Source organism: Pangasianodon hypophthalmus, chromosome 15, assembly GCF_027358585.1.
Source record: "Pangasianodon hypophthalmus isolate fPanHyp1 chromosome 15, fPanHyp1.pri, whole genome shotgun sequence".
NCBI classification, from domain to species: domain Eukaryota; kingdom Metazoa; phylum Chordata; class Actinopteri; order Siluriformes; family Pangasiidae; genus Pangasianodon; species Pangasianodon hypophthalmus.
In genome coordinates this window covers 5,620,984-5,646,405 of record NC_069724.1, presented here as the reverse complement: position 1 = coordinate 5,646,405, position 25,422 = coordinate 5,620,984, and the positions used below count along the sequence as shown (strand labels likewise).

General features: G+C 41.3%; 1 protein-coding gene across 6 annotated transcripts; it reads left to right on the top strand.

The window, feature by feature from the left end:
- Positions 1-489: 489 nt before the first annotated feature.
- On the top strand, positions 490-25,341 carry LOC113541414 (pecanex-like protein 3). Of its 6 annotated transcripts, XR_008303822.1 has the most exons (37): positions 491-2,053; positions 5,408-5,616; positions 5,988-6,093; positions 6,942-6,981; positions 7,192-7,281; positions 7,482-9,176; positions 9,257-9,286; positions 11,063-11,362; positions 11,868-11,925; positions 12,016-12,157; positions 12,253-12,410; positions 12,962-13,115; positions 13,240-13,272; positions 13,383-13,554; positions 13,998-14,108; positions 14,184-14,275; positions 14,372-14,481; positions 14,607-14,712; positions 14,820-14,912; positions 15,296-15,446; positions 15,618-15,762; positions 16,094-16,271; positions 16,416-16,524; positions 17,168-17,297; positions 17,418-17,476; positions 17,562-17,777; positions 18,102-18,355; positions 18,498-18,728; positions 19,202-19,305; positions 19,404-19,551; positions 19,715-19,945; positions 20,630-20,904; positions 21,090-21,256; positions 21,427-21,827; positions 22,284-22,564; positions 23,306-23,414; positions 23,495-25,341. XR_008303822.1 is itself a non-coding variant. In XM_053240093.1 (35 exons), the coding sequence occupies exons 1-35, from the start codon at positions 1,901-1,903 to the stop codon at positions 22,440-22,442; spliced, it is 6,765 nt and encodes a 2,254-aa protein (XP_053096068.1). In that variant the 5' UTR covers positions 490-1,900; the 3' UTR covers positions 22,443-25,341. The 6 variants fall into 6 exon arrangements, 3 of the variants coding, with proteins under 3 accessions (XP_053096068.1, XP_053096067.1, XP_034166985.2); XR_008303821.1 differs by having other exon boundaries at positions 23,306-25,341; XR_008303820.1 differs by having other exon boundaries at positions 22,284-23,414.
- Positions 25,342-25,422: the final 81 nt, after the last annotated feature.

The window sequence follows — 25,422 nt, the reverse complement described above, 5'->3', positions numbered from 1 at the left end:
ATATATAAATAATATATTATGGACTATAATTTAAAAAAAAAATCAAGATTAAATTTAAAAATCTATTTTCAGTGAAAAGGAATAACTTTTGCAAAACTTCAAACAAAAGGATAGAACTTTAAAAAAAAGGTCACAATTAAATAAAAATGTCAAATTTAAATAATAACAGTCAACCTAAAAAAAAGAAGTTACGTTTAAATGAAAAGTGAATTTTACTAATTCGACATTTATTACTGAAGTAAACAGTTAAGCACACAGAAGTAAGCAGTTATTCCCTGGATTTCTCTCTTCAGATTTAGGATCAGGACGGTAATATCGAAGATCTGGCAACACCGCTCCTCTGATCAGTTGGTGAAACAGGAAGCAGGTTGCGCAGGACTAGCTGACTGCAACAACCAATCAGCGCTCGAATATGACAAGACGGATCGGTGACTCAGCCAATCATTTTTAAGCTTTGTTCACTTCCGGTAAGTGGGTGTTTGCTACCTGTGTGAATGGACAAATTCGACAGTGGAAGTTAGCAGGTTGAAAGACGAGCTTTTTTTTTTTTTTTTAAAAAAAAAAAAAAAAGGGAATTATCAAACGCCGTAACGGAGGACGTGCCAAAAAAGGCCACTGTAACGAACAGCAAATGAGCAGAAAACTTAATTTCCACACGCGGATAATTTGAGTGACTCGAGGGATTTAGCAGGCTATTGGGTAACCTGGCTAGCTCCATAGAATACAATGATCAGCCAGAAAGCTGCTTAGCTAGCAAGCTAGCTAGCCAGCTAGCCTAGGAAATAGCAGGCACGTTCACTGGCTAGCTCGTGAAGCAGAAGTGCTGATAAAGAGTAGGATAATGTCTGGTTATTTAATCTCCAGACTGTTTTGTCTTTACTGGGTGCGTGTGTGAGTTTAGCGCTGTCGAGGTGCGTATATCATAAACCCCGTTTATGAGAAAGTGGCCTAGCTAGCAAGGCTAAATGAATATACAGTACAGAAGTGACTAGCTAGCTCTGTTTGCGTTAGCCGACCTCCAACACTGGCTTGCTAACATTAGTTCGGAGCTGGATAATTAAATGGCGTGAATTTGTAATGTTGTTGGAAAGCAGTTAGAATTGTCCTACAGGTTTAGCTAGTCGTGGAGTTTAGTGAGGTTAGATTAGCTAGAATGAGGTGATAAAACGGTGGCTAATATTATTCCGGCCTAGACCTGGTGCCTCAGTACAGTGAGATATTAAGCCAGATAACCAGCCGTAATAAATAATGTTAAGTAAGTTTAGCATCACTGCGTGTTTAATGTTGCATATCTTTACAAAATGGACCAGGTTTCCAGCTTTATTCTGAAAGCTGGGGATGCTGGAGATCTCAGGATTATGAAGAAGTTGTGTTCCATGTTTGTATGTAGAACACAGTAGTCTTAAACCCCTGTATAATATTCCTGCTCTTTTACTCTTTCATATCTCTGGAAATTTCTAAATGCGCACAATATAAGCAAATCCTTTCCTTAAAGCTGGCTTGGTTCTCTGTATTTAGGTGCAAATGTCACTCACTTCATGGACTGATAGGCTTTAATTTCACATATGCAAGCCTGTAAGTTCTCCTTGCTTTGAATGTTTGTATTTATTGAAGCGTTTTTTGGGACAGCTGTAAAGAAACCAAACCCAGACTGGTGGTGGCTCAAAGGCAACGTTTTCATGTGGTCATCTTTCAAAGACCACCTTTTCCACTGTCAAAGGTCAAACAGAGAAGCATGTGATCAGGACTCTGTCCATCACCACCAGTCAGTGAGAATCGTCGGGGAACCCTTCTTTGATAAGTTGATGAACGTCCAGCAGTCGTCGCCAATGGAAGTGTTAAGTCAGAGACTTTAAGGAAGGAGGGATTTGAGCTACGTGGAGGAGGCAGCGCTGAAAAGATGGGCTCTCAAGCACTACAGATTTTGCGCCAGGGGGTGTGGGCTTCGCTGACCGGAGGCTGGTACGTCGACCCCCATCAGAGCACCTTCTCCAACTGCTTCCACCTCTACCTCTGGATATTCCTTCTGGCCTTCCCCTTTCTTCTGTACATGGTGAGTGGTGGTAAGGTCCAAGACCAGGAAGTTGTTTTATCTTCCTAATAAGGAATGTTTGTGTAGACATTATTCTCCACCCTATTATGTTGATGGATCGTATCAGTGACTGCTTTTCATTACACTGGCGTCATCAATCTTGAGATATTTAGTGGAAGTATTTCTGCCAGGAAAAAAAAAAAACATTGGCACCCTGACAAGCTGCTGTGTAAATGTACTTTGCAGTTGCCTTTCACAATTATGTTACACTGTTATTACGATCTAGAGACTTTGCTCTTGATAACTGAAGATGATGTGTGTGTGTGTGTGTGTGCGTGCGCGCGCGTCACAGTCTTCCTTAATCTAAACGAGTAGCGAGTGACGACATCATTCCTAGAATAGACTTAGTGTAATTAGGGCTGTAAAAAACAAATGTTTTTTAATAGTTGATTATTCATATGAATTAATTAACAAATAATCAATTAATCTGCTTAAATATGATGTATAAATGAGAATCTCCGTAACAAAAATTTGGCATTTTGGTTATTCTTTTTTTTTTCTTTCTTTCTTTTTTTTCTTTTCTTTAATAATATAAAGTAAAGCAAAGTGTGAGGAACAACTTCACCTCTTGTTCCTCTACTGACTTTCTCCTCCAGGACTAATCTAATGATTACACCTCTTTACTTTTAATAACAATCGAATAAATTGCAGGTAATTTGATAATGAATTTGCTTTTAAAACAAATGCTACTTGAAATTCGTGTGTTTATAATCAATCTTTCCCTCTACCTCTTTATTTAATGGTACTAAATCACATGGACGTCCCATCATCAAGTCTAACGACTCAAAATTAAACAGGGAAAAACCTAACCAGCTTCATAATAAAACTATGAAATTACTACACGTTTTACTACTGCATTCAAGCCCCTTCCGTGAAATATAATATGAGGCTATAAAGTCAGTTGTTTGTATTTCATTCACCAAGCAGTTTTTGAGCTTTTGTTTTTAATGTTTGTGTACAAACATTGTGCCATGCTTTTACTTTTTGAATGACACTATCACTGTGTTAGGTTTTGCATTTTTGACTCTTTTTTTTGCAGTTTCGTTCCTGCCATCAGTCAAAGTTCTATCTATGGGAATATGTGATTTCAATGTTTTTTTTTTTTGTTTGTTTTTTTTGGTGATCTTTAAAACTGCCTTAACGGCTTTGGGCACAGCGCTATGTGGTGTAATAGCAGCAGTGCCATTGCCCCAAACGGCTTCACCATTGTATTGCATTATACCCAGGAACAGAACTCTGTGTACATTTTATAGCACGTTTCTATTGTTGGTTAAGAAAACAATACATCACATACAAAAATCTTTGATAATTTTTCATAATCAACATAATCATACATCCCAACGTAATTATATTTGGCTGTTCTTAGGCTCTGATGCTCCACCCACGTCTGACTTGTACACTTTTCTAGATACACAATCTTCCGAATCTTGAAGGTTGCAGTCTGATTGGCTCACCACATTTCTGTATGTTGATGTCCAACAGAAAAATAAAGTTTGTTGAAACAGTGAGCTTTTTCAGATGAACATGTACTCACTGAATTGGAAAAAAGTCTTTCCCTTGAATTTTTTTCTTTTAAAACCAGTAGTGGGGGAGATAAGGTTGGTTGTTTTCAGCATCAGTCAAAAAGCCTCATCTTGTGGAAATATGTTAGTCTTGGCCATATTTAGCGAATAAAGAAATGTACCAGGGAAAGCTAAAGGTCTGACTTGTGAGGATGTTTTGGCAGACGTGTCCAGGCAAGTTGTGTGGAATGCTAATTACCAAAGTAACTTTAGGGTTTTGTGTTTGTAAAACTAATAAGTAAAATGTCCCTCTGCCTGCTTTTTCTTATTTATACAAGGGAAAAAAAAACAGCCTGTACCTTCTTTACAAACTTTGAAAACACTTGAAGCTGGAAATTCTCACTCTTAATTATCCTTCATAACAGTTAGTGATGCAGGGAATTTAGGTCTTGTTCGCATTTTAAGATATTTGTCATAATTGAAACAAGATATGAAAATGTAGTCACTAGATTATTCGATTATTAAAATGATGGTTAGTCGCAGCCGCAGTGACTAAGATTAAATGCACTCCGCTGTCTTGTATTTAAAATAAACATTGGTTTCTGTCCTTAGGGAAATACTCCATAGTTAAAAAGATAATATATATGAATTCAGGTAATTACTACCTTATATGCAAGGAGTAAATGAAGATTAATCTAAGCCAATAATCTCTTTGGTGATTGTTGGTTATACTCATGATACTGCTCATGTTAATTTGTGCTAGTTTCACAAGAAGTTGTGTCGGTGTTATTCAGAGAGTTTTTGATCAGTGTTGCTGTGATGTCTTAATCTAACAGACACTTTTTATATGCCCTGTATTGTCATATGAATTTCTACTATAAACAATATAGCCAGCTCATCTCATTAAACATAAACTGCTATTCTGTACTCGTTTGCCATTTCCAGTGTAATCACAACTGCTTTTTGTTGTAATGATCCCTATCTGCTGTTTATTGCTAACACTGCTAACCTAAGTACAACCGCAGCGTCACCATCCTCTGTCAAATACCAGTAATATTTGTATGATGAATCATTGAATCAGAGTCTCTATAAAAATACTCTTGTGTAATTGGCTTCTGTGCTCTGCACAAAAAAAGTCAGACATCAGAACCATTTCTTAAATATCTGCATAATTACTGAGCTAGATTGACAAAGAGCTTAATGCAGTGCAGTGATCATTTTGTTTATTTGCATCGTAAACATTTTATAGTTGAAAATCAATAGAGTTGCATTTGGGATAACATGTTTATGTACTAATTTTCAAATGCTATAAAACTCCTTTAAACCTCTAAAAGGTAAAATATCCTTTAACACAACAGTAGACAATTCAAGGTTCTTGGGACACTTTGATTTTGAAACAATTACTGACAATGATGTATTCATACACCCGAGATACTCCAGGAACAAGTACATTACCCTACCACCTTATGTAAAACTAGTCAAATATGAATAAGGATATTTAAACACTGCAGGCTAAACCAACACTGGGACATGGGTCGAGTCCTCAAGTGCTAGACTGAAACACATTGCTAAATAGTAAAGTTAAGTTAAATGTGGTGTCTCTTCTTTTTTTATGTTGTGTTCTTCTTGTGTAGTAGTATAATCTGAAAAGTTTAGCAGAGGAAATTTTAATGAAATCTTCATCAACTCATTCAGTCGCGGCAGTGCTTATTTAACCACTCCACTCATGAGTGTAAAATCTATATAGATTTGAAATGGCCTAACTTTATTTATTTTTATTCTTTTTGCTCTGTTATTCTCATATATTCTCCAGGCACTGCCACCCACTGTAGTAGTAGCTGGGGTGTACTGCGCTGTGGTGGCCGTCTTCTTCACTGCTGTAAAAGTGGTGAACTTTCGCCTGCATGCGATGTTTGACCTGGGAGAGATTGTGGAGAAGAGGCAGGCCTCGCTGACCACAGACCCTCAGAGAGTGGAGGAAGGAGATGAGGGCTCTGGAGCTCATGATAGCAGCCAACACAGGTACACAAAAATATCTGGGGCTGCCTAGCATTAGTTTGTTAAACTGTGAGACTTCTAATTCTCTTTATACCACAGCACTGCTGAATTCTTAATCCTTATTGGTCAGAAGGTTGATTAATTTTCTATAACAACAGCTCTGACAGCTTTGTCAGGTGTAAGGTTTAAATTAATGCTTTTATTCTAATATGTTATTGTTTCTATAGTAACAACTTATACAGAGACTTGTCTGGTAGAGTACTAAAGTTATTTAGCTCTATGAGAAGCTGACCTTGTTAATGGCTTTTATTATTTATAGCTTCAGTCTTTAGTCTTTGGGGATTTCAGCTATTGATGATGTTAAGCAGTTCTGATGGTGTGTGTGTGTTCATCAGGGGCAGTGGTGTTGGCGTGGAGATGACTGTGTTCAGAAAGGTGAACTCAACCCCTCCAGTGCGCTGCAGCTCCCAGCATTCCTTGTTTGGTCTGAACCAGGTGTCGGTAAGAATGGTATTTAGCACTTAATGCCAGTAAAACCCTGCTTACTTTTTTAGAACTCATGTGTTATGGTGCATTTTTTTTTTTCATATTTTTGGGATTTAATTTTGATTTGATTTTACCTTAGACTGTAGATTTAGACTGCACTTTTATTTAATCAAAAGTAATTACAAAAAGTACATCTTTTTAATACTGTCGTTTTAACTTCATGTAAACTGGAATGTCTGGCACTTTCTAATACTAGAACAAAAAGCAAAACAACCACAGTTGCATTTGTGGGATGGTATACTATTTATGTGTGCACGTTGCGCTATGCCCAGTAATAATTAAAGTCACTTAGTTACATCTACATGCAACTAAACATAAAAAATAAAAAAAATTTTTAAAAAAACCTTCTAAATCATAAAAACACATTCACGATAAGATGCCGTAAGCCATGTTTAATTATAGCCATAACTAGGTTCCGCATCTGAGAACTTTAGTATATCTGGATTGTGTTGTTTGAGAGCCCTTTTCGCCCTTTTTTGGAAAGTAAGTACGAGGGAGTCAATATTATGTCTGTGTGACTAACTGCATCTTTTTAGACAGTTAGACATTTATTTTTACAGAGAACCTGCAAAATCTTGTGTTAGGAACACATTGCTTGCATCTACATGAAAATTCAGAATTAGTTTGTGAATTCTGCAAAACTAGAATCTATTGCTCTGTACTTTTGTTAGAATTTCAATTGTTGTGTTAATTCTACATTAAAAACAAAGCTTTTAATGTGAGAATAATTTTAATATTTAAACTTTGTGTACAAAGTGATACAAGTAACATTTTGGTCATTTTTCTTCCCTCCTTTTCCTAAGGAATTTTTACCACAACTTGAGGACCCTGGAGGCTCTAAAGGTATGTATATTTGTTGTCGCATACTCAGTCCAGAAGGCCTGTATCTTTAATAATGCCAGCATAATTAGATTTGTTGTGCATAGGTGCATGCTGCATACAATTTTGCAATAGCAATACAATTTTGAAAGCACAGAAATCCAAAAGAATACATGTGTATATCCCAGATGGAAAGTGCAGCAGATTTAATTTCATGCTTTTCTTTTTTGACAGACCTCAAAGAGCTGATGCAAGAGCAGGACGGTGACGGTCTGATCTCGACACACAGAGAGGTTCTTCGGCACAACTCTCAGGATGCAATCAGTAAGACCCCCCAAACCATTTTCACTGTACTTTTAGCAATGATCAGTGTTACTCTTCAGGCAGTGGCACACATTGTACACACACAGTTTAAGCATTTAACCTTAAGAATAACAGGATTATTGTTTTAAGGTCAGTTTGCTCAGTTAGAAGGCATCCCTACTAAGCAAAGTGGTGATTATTTGTGGCATGTGACCCAACAGGAGCCAGTGGTGTGGTTCAATCCTGTCTTGCTGTGGCCATTGCAGGGGATTTTCCCAGTCTCATGGGAGTGGGTGGAGTGAGGTCAGCAGGCTTTGGGAGCCTGCCCCTGCCAGACTGTCCCTCCATTCCCCCCTCACCATCCAGCCAGGAGGATGGAGAAGAGAAGGAGCCGGAAGTAGCCTGCAGCAATGTGCTGGAACAGCAGGTACAGCGAAGGCCAGAGGAGCCTCCAATGGGTGGCTATTCCCCACTAGGCCCTTCGGCAGAGTCTGAAAGCTTGGGCGATGCCCCTCTCAGCCCTCTCATCAAGAGCAGCTTGAGCGAAGAACTGAGTGAGAACCTGTTGGGCCTTGGACTTGACCCAGTGACCTTTGGACCTGGAGTAGAGCAGCCATGCAGCCGCAGTGGTGTGGCACTGACAGCCGGATCAACAGACAGCTGTGTGGCCACTGACCGAGAGACTTTGAGCACAGTCAGCAGCTACCGAAGTGAGAAAACAGACTCTACACAGCTTGAAAGCCCGTCGCTGGGCCATCAGCACCAGTCGGTCCCTATGCCCTCCTCTGCAGTTCTGGGTAAGAGTTCTTGCCAGCAACCAGAGGACCCCGCATTCCTGGGAGGCAGCGACACAGATGATCTCTCAGATAGCGAACTGCTACGGTCTCCCTCCAAAGAGCTCCACCCTGGTCAGGGCCTGGATCGAACACTGGTGGAGGGTGAGGATGCACCGGCACAGCTCCCATCCCTGCAAGATTCATCCCCTTCTAGCAGCAGTGGCCCCTCGGAGGCCTGCAATCAGGCTCGGGCCATACCCATGCCCCCTGTGCCTCCTCCACGCCAGGCTGGCTCTGTGCCCTCAGGTTTGGTGTGCTCGGAACCCGCCTTGGCTGTCACCTCTGCACCTTACCTGCTGGTTGAGCCACCTTCCCTACAGGTTCAGCAGCAGCAAGTAGTGCGGCCCAAAGACTTGAAACTTCTGCGTGCTGGTGGCAGCGTGGCCCAGCGGCCCGGGCGCAGGAAAGCACCGCGTAAACGTGGTGCTGCTGGCAGTAGCAGTTTTGACTGTGGCTCGTATCGACGCCGTCATCATGGACGCAGCCAACGCAGGGACTATGTGCCTGTGCGCAGCAGGCTAGGCGCCAAAGCTTACAGCGAGAGCTTGTTCGAGGACTCCAGTGATGAGGACGATGGCAGTGATGCCAGTGCTGCCTCCAGCCTGGGTTCACAGCGGCGCTTCAGTTCAGACGACGAGGATGAGGACGACTCAAGTTCGTCTACCTCCTGCTATTCCCCAGATCCTGGAATTGCCTCTCAACCTGTCCCCATTCCACAGCTGCCTAGCCCCAATGAGGGGAAAGAGCCAGCTGCAGTAGGCCCCTCACACACTCGCAGTGCACAGCGCTCAGCAAGCACGGCCAGTGCCAAGACTCATGCCAGGGTGCTCAGCATGGATGGTGCTGGTGGAGGCCACACCAGCACAGGAACTCTGGCTTCCACCATTTTGCCATTAGCAGCTGCTTCCACTCCTGCTCCACGGCCCCTTACCATGTCAAAATCTGACCTGGAGGCTCGCACTGGACACTCAGAGGTTTTTCCCAGGGCTCACAGGCTCGACTCACTGGGAGGCTCATGGGCTGGAAACCAGACTGGATGGAGGGCAGGAGAACTGCTGGAAGAAGGTGCTGTGGGAGGAGGTAGGCAGCGCACACTTCTCATATTTTCGGTTTGATGTGTAGTCTTGAAAAGCATTCTAATCTTACGGTTTGTTTTTCAGTGCTTGTCAATAACCTGAAGATGCTTATTAGTATGTATTATAATTCTTTAGCCTATTTTGTTACTTTTAAATGCTTACTTGAACTTTCTTTAATTAACTACCACAAAGTAATTTTGCAGTTTAGTCTTAATGCAAGCCTATATATGAAAGTATTTTCCGGACGAATTTCAAAAGCAATTGCAAGTTGCATTTGCTATTGCGTTTCCTATTTGTAGACACATAAATTGTGACATTATTCAAATGCAAATCACGTATTAGCATTTGCATTTTCGTTTACACGAGCATACAATGTCTGCCAAATTTCAAATGGAAACGCAAAGTCTGTTTGCAATTGCATTTCCCATGTCTTACAAGTTATGACCTTGTCAAATCAAAATAGCAATAGCAATTACCTTGTTTGCTATTTCACTTCCTCAGCTTAGCGTGTAGAGCCTGCCAAAATTCAAATGCAATCACAATTCACTTTGCATTTGCTTTTCCGATGCCTTGCACAGAAACCTGCCAATCAGTGCTGGGGGTAGGAGAATACTATGGGGTGGGTTTGTATTTGGAAGTGACGTCACAGTCAACAGCCAAGAAGGGAGTTCTGGCTCTCTTTATTGAGCCATATCGTTTGGCTCAGCTCAGTAATAAGAGGCGGCACACTTAACTGTATAATGTTTAATATTTGCAATTGAATGAAAGTGTATAATGTTTATGTTTCTTGAATTTAAAAAAAAAAAAAAAAGAGCTGGCTCTTTCGGTTCCCAAACGGCTCTTCATTTAGTACCACTTCCGGCTTTTATAATTCAGACAAACTTAGCAATGTTTTGACCTACGACTGGTATGCATGCAAATACATCACTGAACGTATTCAATGTAATTATACTAAACCTTATAATTTCCAGAATACCATAAATTTACATTGTGTTTGGTATAAAAACCTTAAATAATGAAAAAACATCAAACACTATTACACGTGTATTGAAAGTTTTATTTATATTGAACTATCCAAAACACAAACATTCCAAACAAATCATACTATGGTGATTACGGTTATGTGGTGTGCCATATAACAAATAAAAAATAAACTACAGTGTGCAAATTTGGATGTACAATTCTAATATGCCTGTGAAGGTTGTTAGTAGACGCTGTTTGATATGATATTTTTACCTTACATATTCTACATTCTGCCTTGGTTGTCTATATTATTAAAATCCAACTGCTACTCTGTTTGCAACTGTCACTTATTTTGTTTTCTGACCCGAAATTAAGGATGATCTTTTGGCCACACTGGTCGGTCATGCACACTCCATGCAGGAATGAAGCATCGGGACAGTCGTCTGCACGTTTTCCTCCTTGGTCGTCGACTGTGACTGACGTCACTTCCAAATACAAACGCACCCCATAGTATACTCCCACCCCCAACGCTGAATGGCAGGTTTCTGTGCAAGGCATCGGAAATGTAAAGAGAATTGTGATTGCGTTTGAGTTTTAGCAGGCTCCACACGCTATGCCGACGAAGCAAAATAGCAAACGGGGTAATTGCTATTTCAATATGACAAGGCCATAACTCGTAAGACATGGGAAATGCAGTGCAAATGGACTTTGCATTTTCATTTGAAATTTGGCAGACATTGTACATTCGTGTAAACAAAAATGCAAATGCTAATACGCAATTTGCATTTGAATTATGTCACAATTTATGCGTTCACAAATAGGAAACGCAATAACAAATGCAATTTGCAATTGCTTTTGAAATTTGTCCGGAAAATACTTCCATATCTATGTATTATCTTATTACTAAATTAAATGTGTCCTCTGCAGCTTTGGCCTCTGAGGAAGGAAGTAAACGGGACCCCGTAAGCAGTGTCAAGAGAACTCAAGCCATCCGCAGAAGACATAATGCAGGCAGTAACCCCACTCCACCCCCTTCCACCATGGGCTCCCCACCCAGCCTCCAAGATCTTCAGCGGGCCCGTGCCTCATCGCATTCCCGTGCACGTGCCCTCCCCACAGCCCTACAGTTTGCCTCCTCCCTGCTGCTCCCCCGCAGTGGAGTGCATGAAGCCTCCACATTTGACGACACCTCTGAGGGAGCTGTGCACTACTTTTACGATGAGAGTGGTAAAGACAGACTTTATTGCTCACTGTTTTTGTCTTTTGAATGAATATGCAAATCGATAACTGAATTTACTATACTGATGGATCAACAGCTTTCCAGTGCTGGTACACAGATGTGTTCTCTTCAGAGTCAGTGGTTTAAAAATGTCACCTTGCTTTTTCAAGGAGATTATTCTACAGAATAATTACAGCATTGGTAGTAGCATAGAGTTACCAGGCTAATGGGGGGAAGGGGTTTGATTGGAATGGCAGGAAAATGGGGATTAATTTGCAAAATCATGCATATTTATAGATCCTTGCATTCTGTGAGGATAAAGGTGGAGAGGCATGTTGTTAGGCATTTTATTTGTCTCATGAGTATTACATACATAATAATCAGCTGCTCAGTATGTATGCAATACATATTAAACAGCTGATTATTCAATGCATTTTATTTTTAAAACTACACATTCAGGTGTACTTTAATGCAAGAGAGCCACTCTTTGATCAGCGATTAAATATTTTCCAGGTATAAAAAGATCATACACGTTTGGACCTGCAGGAGGAGGCTATGAGGACCCAGTGCAGTAAGTCTCACCAAACAGCCTTTCTTACCTTTCCAAACCTTAGCCTGTGGTCACTTGGTTCAGAGTTTAAACTCTGTTGGTGTTTTCCAGGGAGCGTGAGAGACAGTCCCAGTCCTCCAGCTTTACCTCCACTGATGTGCAGGACGTGGCTCCAGCATTGTCCATGCTGCAGCCTAGACCTGTGGTACTCCAGGGCATGCAGGTGCGCAGGGTGCCCTTGGAGATGCCTGAGGTGAGCCTAAACCTGACATTTTCTCGCACCTTGACGAGCCGGGTTATCTGCCATGTTTTAAATTGGTCGTCCTTGTTATTTCTCTCACTGCATAGTTTGACCTGGATCATGAGTCCCTGCAGGAATCTCAGGAAAACACGCTGATGATCGATGAGAAAACCAAGCCAAAACAGTACTACAAGTTCTGGGTGCTGCCGGGAAAGTGGCTTAGAGTGCGCTATGACCGGCTGGCCCTTCTGGCCTTACTGGATAGGTGAGTGACATCTATACAGATTCACATATTTATAGGCTCTATCTTGTATAGTCCATTTATAGTAATATTTCTATCAATGCTTTCATGCATCCATGGAAACCACTTTTAGTTTACATGGAGAAGTAGAAAATGCATAATTTTTCTTAAACGTTAGTGATATCCCGAGAAAGCATATTTTCTCCCCCGCTGGCATCACATGTGGTATATATTATAAATAAATCCAAGTTTAGGGTCACTGTTTGGGAGATATCAGCCTGCGGAGTATATCAAAATATATTCAAAGTTTATTTTACCTGGTGGATCCTATTTATTTTATGGACTTATGTGTGAAATACTTAAAATCTAAATGTTTTGTCTTGTTCTGCTCAATCCTTTGGCATATTCTATGGTGTGTGAGTGCACACAGAAAGGGATTTAAACGTAATATTTTTGGACGTTAAATACTGACAGTCATACTGATTATAATTACATTTAAAGTTGTGGTAGCTAATATTGCATGAACAATAGCATATAGCATTATTATTAGTTAACTACAGCTGTCTGCACTGCAGGAATCGGCGGGTTGGCGAGAATGTGTTTGCGGTGGTTTTGGCCAGCCTAGTGGCCTTTCTTGGCTTCTTGCTGCTGCTGCACGGCTTCTTCAGGGACATATGGGTCTTCCAGTTCTGCCTCGTCATCGCCAGCTGCCAGTACTCCTTATTGAAGGTGAGCACAGACTCAACAAATCGCATGCTAACACACTTTGTGAGTGTGAAATTTTATTGTTTTTACATCAATTTTTTTACATTTTTACTCATTAGTCTTTGTTTCTACATGTGTCTTTTTCAAGAGCGTGCAGCCTGACGCAGCCTCCCCAATGCATGTGAGTAAGCACAGCCCCTCTGCATTCTTCTTTTGCTCACTGCCTCAGAGAGCTGTTTCAGCCACCTGTAAGATCATTCTCAGTAAATGCTGTGTGATGTCCTTGCACAGGGCCATAACTGGATCATCGTGTACAGCCGGCCGGTGTATTTCTGCTTGTGCTGTATGCTAATCTGGGTCTTTGACCTTGCCGGCCGTTCCAGCAACCTGCAGCCTTTCTCCCTCTATGGAGTAACCTTCTTCTCTGCCCACTTCCTGCTGTGTGCCAGAGACATGCTCATAGGTTTGTCACTTGTCAAAGCCCTGATACCCAGTTCCATGTCCTTCCTTCAGATATACATTAGTGTGGTTTGGGTCTGCTATTCAAATACTAGTGGAATTTTCATAATATTTACATATTCAGATTCATATTCATAGTATATAGTGCATTTTTGAATGTGTAAGTTTTTCTTGCTTATGTGAATAAATGCAAGTTATTTGTATCAAAAAATTAGTTAATAATTAAGCTATCAGTGTTCAGTGGCATACAGTAAATTCTGCAACACTATTATATGTATTGTGAATATATGCCATTTTGGGTTTTAAAATGCTACTACTTGTGTTCAAAAAAGGCTGTAGTTTTCAGAGCTATATATAGTAGTAAATGTCAAACTTTCATGACTTGAATAATGATTACATTGCCCTCTTCCTGTTTTTTTTTCTTTTTCTTTTTTTTTTTCTTTGCAGTTTTCACCCTGTGTTTTCCAGTCATCTTCCTCTTTGGACTTCTACCTCAGGTCAACACCTTTCTCATGTGTTTGCTGGAGCAGGTTGACATGCACATGTTTGGTGGAACTGGTAAGAAATCATCACACATGTAGACATAGACCATACTTCTTTTAGTGTGCCGTCTAATCTGTCTTTGTGTTTTAGCCACTACAAGCCCCCTGTCCTCACTCTACAGTCTGTTACGCAGTGTGTTAGTAGCAGCTCTGGTTTATGGCTTTTGCCTTGGTGCTATCAATGTAAGTGAGCTATTTTGAGCTACAAAGAGACCTACAAAAGCTGATTTTATCATGTCATGATGCACATTTTCTTTTATTGTATTCTAATGTATTTAGGCCCCATGGGGTGAGGCTCATGTTCCAGTGCTCTTCTCTGTATTCTGTGGCCTCCTCCTTGCCTTATCATACCACTTAAGCAGGCAAAGCAGTGATCCCACCGTCCTGTGGTCAGTATCAGCCTGAAGATGATTTGAATGCGCCACTCTCATTCAGACACCTATGTTTGTGGGTGTCTGTGTTGAGGCTGATGTTAACTTCGTTTTAATATTTTTTTTTTCCTGTGATGTGATAGGTCTTTGGTCCGTTCCAAATTCTTTCCAGAGCTGGAAAGCAGGACTCCCGAGGAGCCTCCTCTGGAGATCAAGGACCCACTGCCAGAGAAATTGCGCAACTCTGTGGTATTCAGGACATTCAGTACCTTTATTTATCACTGCTGGACAAAAAGTGATCATTGGTTGTGAAAGTCTGTTTTTTTACTCTCACGCTGCTTCTTTCTCTCTTACAGAAGGAGATTTTACACTCAGACCTGGTCATGTGTCCCCTCATGGCCATTATCAGCTTTGCCATCAGTGCCAGTACTGTTTTCATTGCTCTGCAGGTTAGTTAGCTCTCTGTAAGATCATTTACCCTGTGCATGTATAATATTGTGGATTGATATCTTTTTATATTATTTATTAGGCACTAAATAATAGATGAATGAAGTTGAATTTTTTAAATTTTATTAATTGGTGGTACAAACATTAGTTAATTTAGGCTTATTTGCTTTTTCTGCCCACAGTAATATTTTTTGCAGATATTTGGCTTGATTGTACATTTCATTTAAGGCCCAGGGTCTATGTAAATGTCCACCATCCTTTTTTTTTTTTTTTTTTTTTTTTTTTTTTTTTTATAAATAAATAGGATAGGGCTTAATATTTAATCATATATGCCTGGTGGTTGGTCCCTGAATTGTCTCTATTCTTCTGTCTCTTTCTCTTTCAGCCTGCTCTTAGTTTTGTTCTATATATTCTGGCTGGGGTGGTGGGCTTCCTTACTCACTACTTACTGCCTCAGTTTCGCAAGCAGCTGCCTTGGTTCTGCCTGGCCCACCCAGTCCTCCGTTCTCGCGAGTACAGCCAGTTCGAGGTTCGGGGTGAGTAGTCTCTCTCTCTCTCTCTCTCTCTCTCTCTCTCTCTCTCTCTCTCTCTCTCTCTCTCACTCACTCTCTCTCACACACACACACACACACACACACACACACACACAGACAAGACTTCTTGCCTCTGAAAGGCAAGAACATGTTTTATGTTCCTGTGTGTTACAGATGCAGCTCAGCTCATGTGGTTTGAGAAGTTCTATGCCTGGCTCCAGTGTGTAGAGAAGTACTTTATTTACCCTGCTGTGGTGCTCAACTCCCTGACCACAGAGGCCCACACCATCAGCCAGAACCCTGACAAGCCTGGCACTTAGTAAGTTCATTCTCATACAAATATAATACCCATTGCTGCCTTAAGAATCTCAGTTCTACAGGATCTCTGCAGGTCATTAAATCATTAGAAACCCATGACTACTTGTTGGTTCTGTTTTATTTTTTATTTTATTTATAGCTTTATAAGTTGTATGAACTGTCTTTAGTGTTTAATGATGGCTTAAAAAGTTCTTAAAACCGTCAGTTGAAATTCCTAATGCCTAAAGATAGCCAGATACTGCAAGTTTAAATGATTTTCAGGCTAAGCAGTCAGCATTTTATTTATGCTCCCACTTTGGTAATGAATGTTAACAATGTTCTCATCTGCCCAGTGGCCGAGCTCTGTTCATCTCCATGGCTGGAATGAAGCTGCTTCGCTCATCCTTCTGCACCCCCTCCCAACAATACGTCACTCTCTGCTTCACCGTCCTCTTCTTCCAGTTCGACTATCCACGCTTCTCCGAAACCTTCCTGCTCGACTACTACTTCATGTCCATCCTCTTTAGCAAGGTTTGATATCATCCTCTTTCCACTCAGATACTTACTTTATCACCATTGTAGCATTTAGTAGCATTAGCATGTTTTTTTTATTTACAACATATTTTGTTTCACCTAGCTTTATTGACATAATGATCTCATTGTGTGTTTGTGCAGCTGTGGGACCTACTGTATAAGCTGCGTTTTGTGCTGACCTACATTGCTCCGTGGCAGATTACTTGGGGCTCTGCATTTCATGCCTTCGCCCAGCCATTTGCTGTGCCCCGTATCCTCCACTCTATTATTAATGCCTTGAACAATTAAGTGCTGAATTTGATTATGGTTAATAATTACTTACATAGAATTTCTTTAAACAGAATGAGCTTATTTTGCAGATTTTGAATTAATTATTTATAAGTACCTTATTCTTGGCATGTAAATCAAACAATATGGCTGTGCATGCAAGGAACGCCACTTAGTGTCAGCATTACCATAACAATGTGTATTGAAGTCCTATTCGAATGTGAAAAGTAGGTAACATCAGTCCACCATGTTTAGTCTCAGAAAACAGCCTCCAGATTTTTACATTGTGCTGGATCATTGGGTAGAATGATGTGAAATGATGCAAGAAAAAATTGAACAGAAAAAAGATCATTGCACTAGTATTCTAAGAAAAACTGAAGCAAGCAAAGCCAGTCCAGTTGCATATAATGTTATGATGTATATGATATATTAATTTGTGTATAGTGGCATGAAGCCTGACCTTTCTAATAATTCAGCTTCTCAGTCATGCCACAATTTATGTTCATAATGCTTTAAAACAGTTAAATTCAGAATAGAGCCTAATGTTATTGGATTGATGACTGAAGTATTTTGCTGTATTGTAGCTGGTAGTAAGTCGTTTTCCTTAATGACTGCTGTGCTGTCAGACTCGGCCATGTTGTTTGTGCAGGCTCTGTTCTCTGCCCTCTTCTCCACTCCCCTCAATCCTGTGCTGGGCAGCGCCGTCTTTGTCACCTCCTACACACGCCCTGTCAAGTTCTGGGAGCGGGACTACAAGTAAGTGCTTCCTTTTTTGTGACAAAATATTTCATCAGGTTTTTTTTTTTTTTTTTTTTTTTTTTTTAATTTTCCCCTGTTACTCCTTCCCCTTTTAACCTTCATTGTGTCCCTATGCAGCACAAAAAGGGTGGATCACTCTAATACACGTCTGGCCACTCAGCTTGACCGTAACCCTGGTAAGTGTTGCCATAAGGGTTTTTGCATTAGCATTTGTTTTTCCCTTGTACCTTTTCATTGACTTCCTTTCTCCACCACATAAAGGTGCTGATGACAACAACCTAAACTCTATCTTTTATGAGCACTTGACCCGCTCACTGCAGCATTCTCTGTGTGGAGACTTGCTACTGGGCCGCTGGGGCACCTACAGCACGGGGGACTGCTTCATCCTGGCATCGGACTACCTCAACGCCCTTGTGCACCTCATTGAAATTGGCAATGGGCTTGTCACCTTCCAGCTCAGAGGCCTGGAGTTCAGAGGTGAGCCACTTTGTACAGGGTGTAAGGCATCAGATTTCTTCATCAGCAGGATGGATTTTAGTCATGTCAATGAAAGGCCATATTTGACATTAACTTGAATTTGCAAAAACATTTCCCCAAAATATTAGGGTGTTCAGGTTTATAAAAAAGAAAAAAAAACACACTATGGCTTTCTAGATATTTATTCTGAATTTGTTTGAAAGTTTCATTGTAATTGCTTGTTCTTAGGTATCTTCATTAACAATCCTAAACCATGTTACTTGATTGTGTACTCATTAGTAGTTAAGTCCCATTTCCATCTCTTCCTTGTGTGTGTTCAAACAGGTACGTATTGTCAGCAGCGAGAAGTGGAGGCCATCACTGAAGGTGTGGAGGAGGATGAGGGCTGCTGCTGCTGTGAGCCAGGCCATCTGCCCCACATGCTGTCTTTCAACGCAGCCTTTGGCCAGCGCTGGCTCGCATGGGAGGTTGCTGCTACCAAGTATGTCTTGGAAGGCTACAGCATCAGCGACAACAACGCTGCCTCCATGCTGCAGGTGTTTGATCTACGCAAGATTCTGATCACCTACTATGTCAAGGTATTGCTGACATTATCCCTCTCGCAGGAGATTTCTGTTCACTTGCTAAAGTATTCATTTTTTTGTAAATATCGTGGTCCAATACAGTTTTTGAGCATACCACAAATCTGAGTCTGAATACTAATTTGAGTCTCTCCTGCAGAGTATCATCTACTACGTGAGCCGCTCACCCAAACTGGAGGAGTGGCTGTCCAATGAGACGGTGCAGGAGGCATTAAGACCCTGTCTCAGTGCTTCCTACGTTGACAGTGACCCCACCTTTAACCTGAACATTGATGAAGACTATGACCACCGAGCCTCTGGCATCACCCCAGCTGCCTTCTGCGTGGTCTATCTGGACTGGATCCAGTACTGCAACAGCCGCAGGCAGAAGGTCAGTATAGGGCCATAGACTACCGTTAGTTCTTTTCCACTGATGATGCATTTTAATATACCACAGAGCTGTTGAATGCTCAATTCTGATTGGTCAGAAGGTATTAATTAATTTTCTGTAACAGCAGCTCTGACAGTAGTTCCTGGCTGCAAGGTTTCTATTAAAGCAGATCTTCTATTTTCATATAGAACCAGTAGCATTAGCTAAGTTAATTTTGCTTTTTTCCGTTAAACAAATCATTGAAATCCACTGTACCTCTCTTAAGCCATGTTTTTGGTTCCAGGAAACGAACAAGTTGTACCAGATCAGTAAAGTTTTACAGGATAAGAACTGACTCTTTTGTGGTAGAAACCTGTGGAATGGTTCCACACTAGATCCCAACACTAACACCACTAGTGGAAAATTGATATGTGAGGACATATGATGTCTTAATGGTTTATTCCCTCTCCCTCCCTTGCTGTTGTGTGTTGTAGCCTGTGGACAGTGAGAGAGACTCCCCTCTGGTCACGCTCTGTTTTGGGCTTTGCATTCTGGGCCGCAGGGCGCTTGGCACAGCGTCCCACAGCATGTCTGCCAGGTAATGATTGACATTTAATAGTTTGGTAATTTTCAGGTTGTGTTTTAACGATCTCCTATAAAAGAGAATTGAATTCCACTCCTCCACTCCTCTCGCAGCCTGGAGCCATTCCTCTATGGCCTCCATGCTCTGTTCAAAGGCGATTTCCGGATCACGTCACCCAGGGATGAGTGGGTGTTTGCAGACATGGACCTTTTGAACCGGGTGGTGGCGCCTGGTGTGCGCATGTCCCTCAAACTGCACCAGGTAAAACCTCTAGCCTCCAATTTCATTTAGCTTAAATCAGGTTTCTGGGATAACACTGCTGTGTATTCATAGCTAAGACAAAAATAGGCCTGCATTTGACAATTGCTCTATATATTATACCTCAGAAAGAGTGAGTCTGTTACTCCCTCTTGTGTGTGTTTAGGACCACTTTACCTCTCCGGATGAATATGAAGATCCAGCTGTGCTGTATGATGCCATCACTGCTAATGAAGAGAAGATGCTGATCTCTCATGAAGGAGACCCGGTTTGGCGCAGTGCCATTCTGGCCAACATGCCCTCACTCCTGGCCCTGCGTCATGTCATGGATGATGGCAGCGATGAGTACAAGATCATCATGCTGAACAAGCGCTTCCTCAGCTTCCGAGTCATAAAGGTACACTCGCTACTGTAAATTCCCAAATACTGCTCTTATCTTATCTTATCTTATCTGTGTATTTACCATCCAGGTCATTAGAATATTATGTTTAGCTGGAAAAAAATTATGTAAAAGGTGGCCAAAATTGAAATGTTGCACAAAAAAAAAAGAAGGGCTCAGAATTGGATTGCTTTTTTGGATTTCCCAGCAAAGACAATTTGGTTGTAATTAGGGGTCCTACCCTAATTGAAACTCTGTTGTTTTTAAAAACAACTTATTGAAACTTAGGTCAATAGGTAGTACTCCCTCCCACTACTTATGGCCACCATATGCCAGTTGCTTCTAGTGGCAGAACTTGGTTTACTCAGCTGTCAAAGTGTCAGTTCTTATTTATTATGAACACAAGACCTGAAATGAATCCAAAAATGAATTTATTCAACATTTCATTCAGTTAGGGTTTTGTCTATATTTTTCTCAAATTCATTAAAGACACCAGCTGTGTTCATTGCATTCTGAAGATCAGATAAATCATAATGTGTAGCAGAGAGCAAACATTTGTAGTATGTTAATGAACAAAGCTTTTCCTTCAAGTGTAATTTGGAACAAACACATTTATGATGCAGCTTTTTTGTATACATTCACGGCTGTTCAAAGTGCCTGCAATGCCTGTGTCACATTATACATATCTCTACTCTTTTACAGGTGAACAGAGAATGTGTGCGTGGACTCTGGGCTGGGCAGCAGCAGGAGCTGGTCTTCCTGCGGAACCGAAACCCTGAGCGTGGCAGCATCCAGAATGCCAAGCAGGCGCTGCGCAACATGATCAACTCTTCCTGCGATCAGCCTATCGGATACCCCATCTACGTCTCCCCCCTCACCACCTCGTACGCTGGAGGTCACAGCCAGCTTCGGTCTGTCTGGGGAGGGCCCATAAGCCCCCACAACATCTACACCTGGTTCATCAGCAGCTGGGACAGGTCACAAAATATTCACTGATTTCAGAATTCCATTTTTTTTTTTTCACTGATAGTGTGCTTTATTTGCAATCTAAATTTACCAGTGCAGTAAGACATTCCCAATGACATGCGTCACTTATAACTAGCTGGATCTTCTGTTGACTTTCACAACTATTCTATTTTTAACACGCTGTATTCTCCTGCAGGCTACAGAAGGGCTGTGGTGCAGGCTGCAACAGTGGAGGGAATATCGAAGACTCTGACTGCGGTGGTGGATCTTCCTCCATCAGTAACAATCCTGCAGTATTTCCTCCACAGAGCACAGCGCCCACTGTGTCTCAGTCCCACCTTACCACTGTGCAGCCATCAATGGGTAAGACTACAGCGACACTAGCGCTTTACTTGCTCTGTTCTACTGCAGTAATCACGTCCCTTCAGATATGCGCCTATAGATTTGAGTCCATGCTCTTGATGTGTTTCTTAAGATTAAAATAAATTCATTTTAAGAATTTCAGTACTGGAACCCCTGATCTCTGTTAACAGGAACTGACAATCCTGTTGGACCGAGCTGGCCTGTTCATTCTCAGCCCCTTCCCCTGACCCTGCTTAGCCAATCTGAGGGCCGGATGGACGCAGGCTTGGTAAACTCTCTCCAGCGCACTTCCTCCATTCAGGGCCTGCTGGGTCAGCACCTGTCCAGCTCACAGCTGTCTTTCAGTGCATCTGTGGCTGTGCCACCCACTGAGCGCTTCTGTCCAGGCAGCCTGCAGGACAGTGCCAGCCACAGAGCCTCTCAGCGGGGCATCAGCATGGGGCTTGGCCATGGAAGCGGCCTGCACTATGATGCTATCTATAGCAAGTGGAGTTTGTCTGGCAGGAAAGGCTTTAATGGGCCAGCGGCAGTGGAAGGGGACGGAGGGTTGACTCACTGCATCCGCACTCAGGTGAGGAGACAGGGTTGCTTATTTACCTTAATTTTTTTTCCCCACAGTAATATAGTCTTTGTTCAAAAATTTAGCATTCACTATTCCTTGTGAATTTGGCTTAAACCTTTAATTGTAGTTGGTTTGGTTCTGTGGTACTGGGCAGTGGTGGCTCAGTGTTTAAGGCTCTGGGTTACTGAGGAGGTCAGGGTTTAAGCCCCAGCACTGCCAAACTGCCACTATTGGGCCCTTGAGCAAGGTCCTTAACCCTCTCTGCTCCAGGGGTGCTGTATCATGGCTGACCCTGTGCTCTGACCCCAGCTTCCTAACAAGCTGGGATATGCAAAGAAAAGAATTTCATTGTGCTGTAATGTATATGTGACAAATAAAGGCTTCTGCTTCTTCTGCTTCTTCTGTAATTACAGTCTTGCTGTTGGTTTGGCAAAACTAATTTATTAATGTGACTCTGTTTCCCAGGCTTTCCAGCCTGTCCCACCTGCCCCACCCCCAGACGTCAGCCCAACACTGGATGCAGTGAGTGTTTCTGTGCCCACAGAGACCACGCCCCTTACATCAGATCCTCCCAGTTTACGGGAGGAGGCTACCGAACTGCCTTTACTTGAGCACCTGCGCTGAGCCTCTACATAGACTAACAAATAGGCCTAGACCAAGTGAAGCTGGGATCCGGAGCCGGTCTCCTGGTGAATACATTCTCATTCCAGCTGATGAAGAGAGCTGGGAGCTTTCTGTTACTTGAGGTCAAGCTTAACCCTCAACCGCTTTTTTGCGCTTTGTGCTTTTGCAATGATTGATATTATTTGAAGCATTTTTTGCTTGTTCTGTATGGGAGCACATTAGGAAAGGGTCCTGCACAGCAAAATAGCTTTCAGGTCACACCCCTGTAAGGCCAAACTAAAAAGCTATAATAGTTCTGATCACTATTTTGGCTTAATGGCTCAAAAGCCAAAAAAAAAAAGCCAAGCCAGTACAATCTAAAGAAAATTTTTCCCATGTAATGGTGGGTTTGTGAAAATTTTTAGAAACTGGATATGAATCCTTTGCTTCAACAAAAAGGGAAGTCTTATCTGTAGCAGAGACCATTGGCTGAAAGCTCTTTCTCCCTGCAACCACCATCCATCCACCAGGGCTGTTGAGCACCAAAAGAGTCAGCAGGGTCTTCATCTACACAAGAAACGGAAGAAACATCATTACTGTTCTACAGGCATGGATCTTGCTAGACACCCCCATCCTCCTTCTCCCCACTGTTCCTGTTTAGAGTTCATGTACAGCACTCTGGAGACATTACTTAAAGCAATTCAATTATTAATGAAGCATAACACTTTAATTTCCAGTGCCCACAGATAGCAGGTATGTCTTGGTCGACGTTGATAACCCACGACCACTGTGTTAGCTAGTTTCAGGGAAAAGATGTCAATATATATGTGTACGTACTTAAGCTCAGACACTTCCCATGACTTTTGGTGCTCTTCCCTGCATAGTTTACAGTCCACTAAGGAGAGGACAAAATGGAGAGCCCTGAATGTGACCAGGGTTCAAACCTGAAGCAAAAGGATCAACCATTCAAACCTGTTTTAACATCATCACAATGTGGGTATATCTTTACTCCTCTAAATCTTTAATATCTAGTCCACAGTTTTGCTTGTGACCATTTTTTTCCCCTGTCCAAGGCCTACCAATGGTCTCTGGACTTGCTGGAGTGGGAGGGATACAGTGCTGGCTCCCTTGCCTCTTACTGCTGTCGATCAGCAAGCACCTGCAGTACAGCTTCTCTTACTGTGATACTACTGCTACTGCAACATCCCCTCTACTACTAATGGAACTAACCAAACTACTGCTCCTTTTGACCTTTAATCTCCAGCGTTTTAGTTGGAAGAACTTTGCAAAAACAAATAAAGATATACACGTATAAAACAAAAAATACATATTTATTTGATTGCTGTTTGAAGGTGGAGGGTGTGGGGTTTTTTTTGTTTTGTTTTGTTTATTGCACCTGGTTGTCACGTGCTAATGCTAACTGGAAAGGCTGGAAAGGTAATTCTACTCTGATTTTAGGGACCTTTTTAGATGTCTTCTATCACACACTCAATCTAGTGTCTAGTTTGCTTTATAATTCAACTGGAATTAGGCCCAAGATTGGGCATGACTTCATCTTCGCATTGAAACCATTCCCACCACAATAGAATATGGTTCAGTTGGAGAAATTCATTCTTTCTCATTTTGTCCCTGCTTTATTCTTGTCTATTGTTCTGTACATATAGGGCTGCACATTTGTGACTTCTACAAATTAGGGTATGGGAAATCCACCCAGTGGTTCTCGTTACGGTCAGAAAGAATGACCACTTGTACCTAATAGTATATATTCTTAAAAAAAGCTATTCATATTTCACTACACCTAGGTCAATGTTAAATCTACACTTCGGAAGTCATTGAGCATTCGCAAAAAAAAATTGAATTGCCATGCTAAACGACCCAAAAGCTAATTTCAGTATTCTGCAGTCACACTCCGTACAACCTTTTAAAGTTTTGGGAGGTGTAATGAAACAGTACCAAGGTCCTTAGACTTTAAAGTTTTGTTTTGTTTTTTGTTTTTTTTTTGTGGTGATCACCACAGCAATATGATGATTTTTAAATCCTTCAGATCTAGAATTTTCTTTTCATGCATGGTAGCACATAGATATCACAATAAATGTTAGTGGAACACTAGGCATAGAGTTCACTAGGTGGGCCCTTGTGGCAGCCACCTTCTTACTTTGTGGTAATGGCAGCCTTTGCTTTATCTTGCCCTTCTCAGGTCTTAAATCTTTTTTTGTTTTGTTTTGTTTTTGTTTGGCGAGACCCAACTTGGTCATTCTGTTCTCACACATGCTTAGCATGGGTCATCCAATGACCCTTTTATCATTTTGACTGTAACTCCTATAGATGATCCCAGATCGATTTGGCCAGTGGCCTAAACATTTGTATCACCATTAGCACCATTTCTTTGTTTTTCTCCATCTCTCTCATTTTAGTGTAATCTCTCCAAAGCTACAGGGAGTTCCTGTTCTGATTTGGAGAAAGGCAAGCACAAGTTACTGGACAGTCCCTGGTGTCGGTAATAAAAGGGATTGAATGAATTTCTGCCGTTTATAAACGGTATGTTTTGTATATAAAAAAAAAATATATATATATATATATATATATATATATATATATATATATATATATGTAAAAGTATATAAATCTATTTTATTATTGGATTACTGGTTATTTTTCAAAGACACTATCTTAGGGGAGCTGTACCTAAAGCGCTCTCTGACCTTTGAATCATGCAGTTTTGGGAAGGAAATCAATTAATACTGCTTTTGCACACGTATTGTAAAATAGTACAACATCCCACTTTTTTTTAAATCACCTTTTAGTTATGTATGGGGTATTGTTTTATTTAAAAGCTGTTATTCAATATTCAAAGTTGTACAGATTTTTTTTAATGTGATCTTTTTTCTTCTATTTAAATTAAAGCTTTTTTTTGTCATCATTTGCAGAGCGGTCTTTGTGAATGTCCCCCCCTTTCTTTCTTTCTTTCTTTCTTGCTAGTTAGTGTCTAGTGTGAAATCCT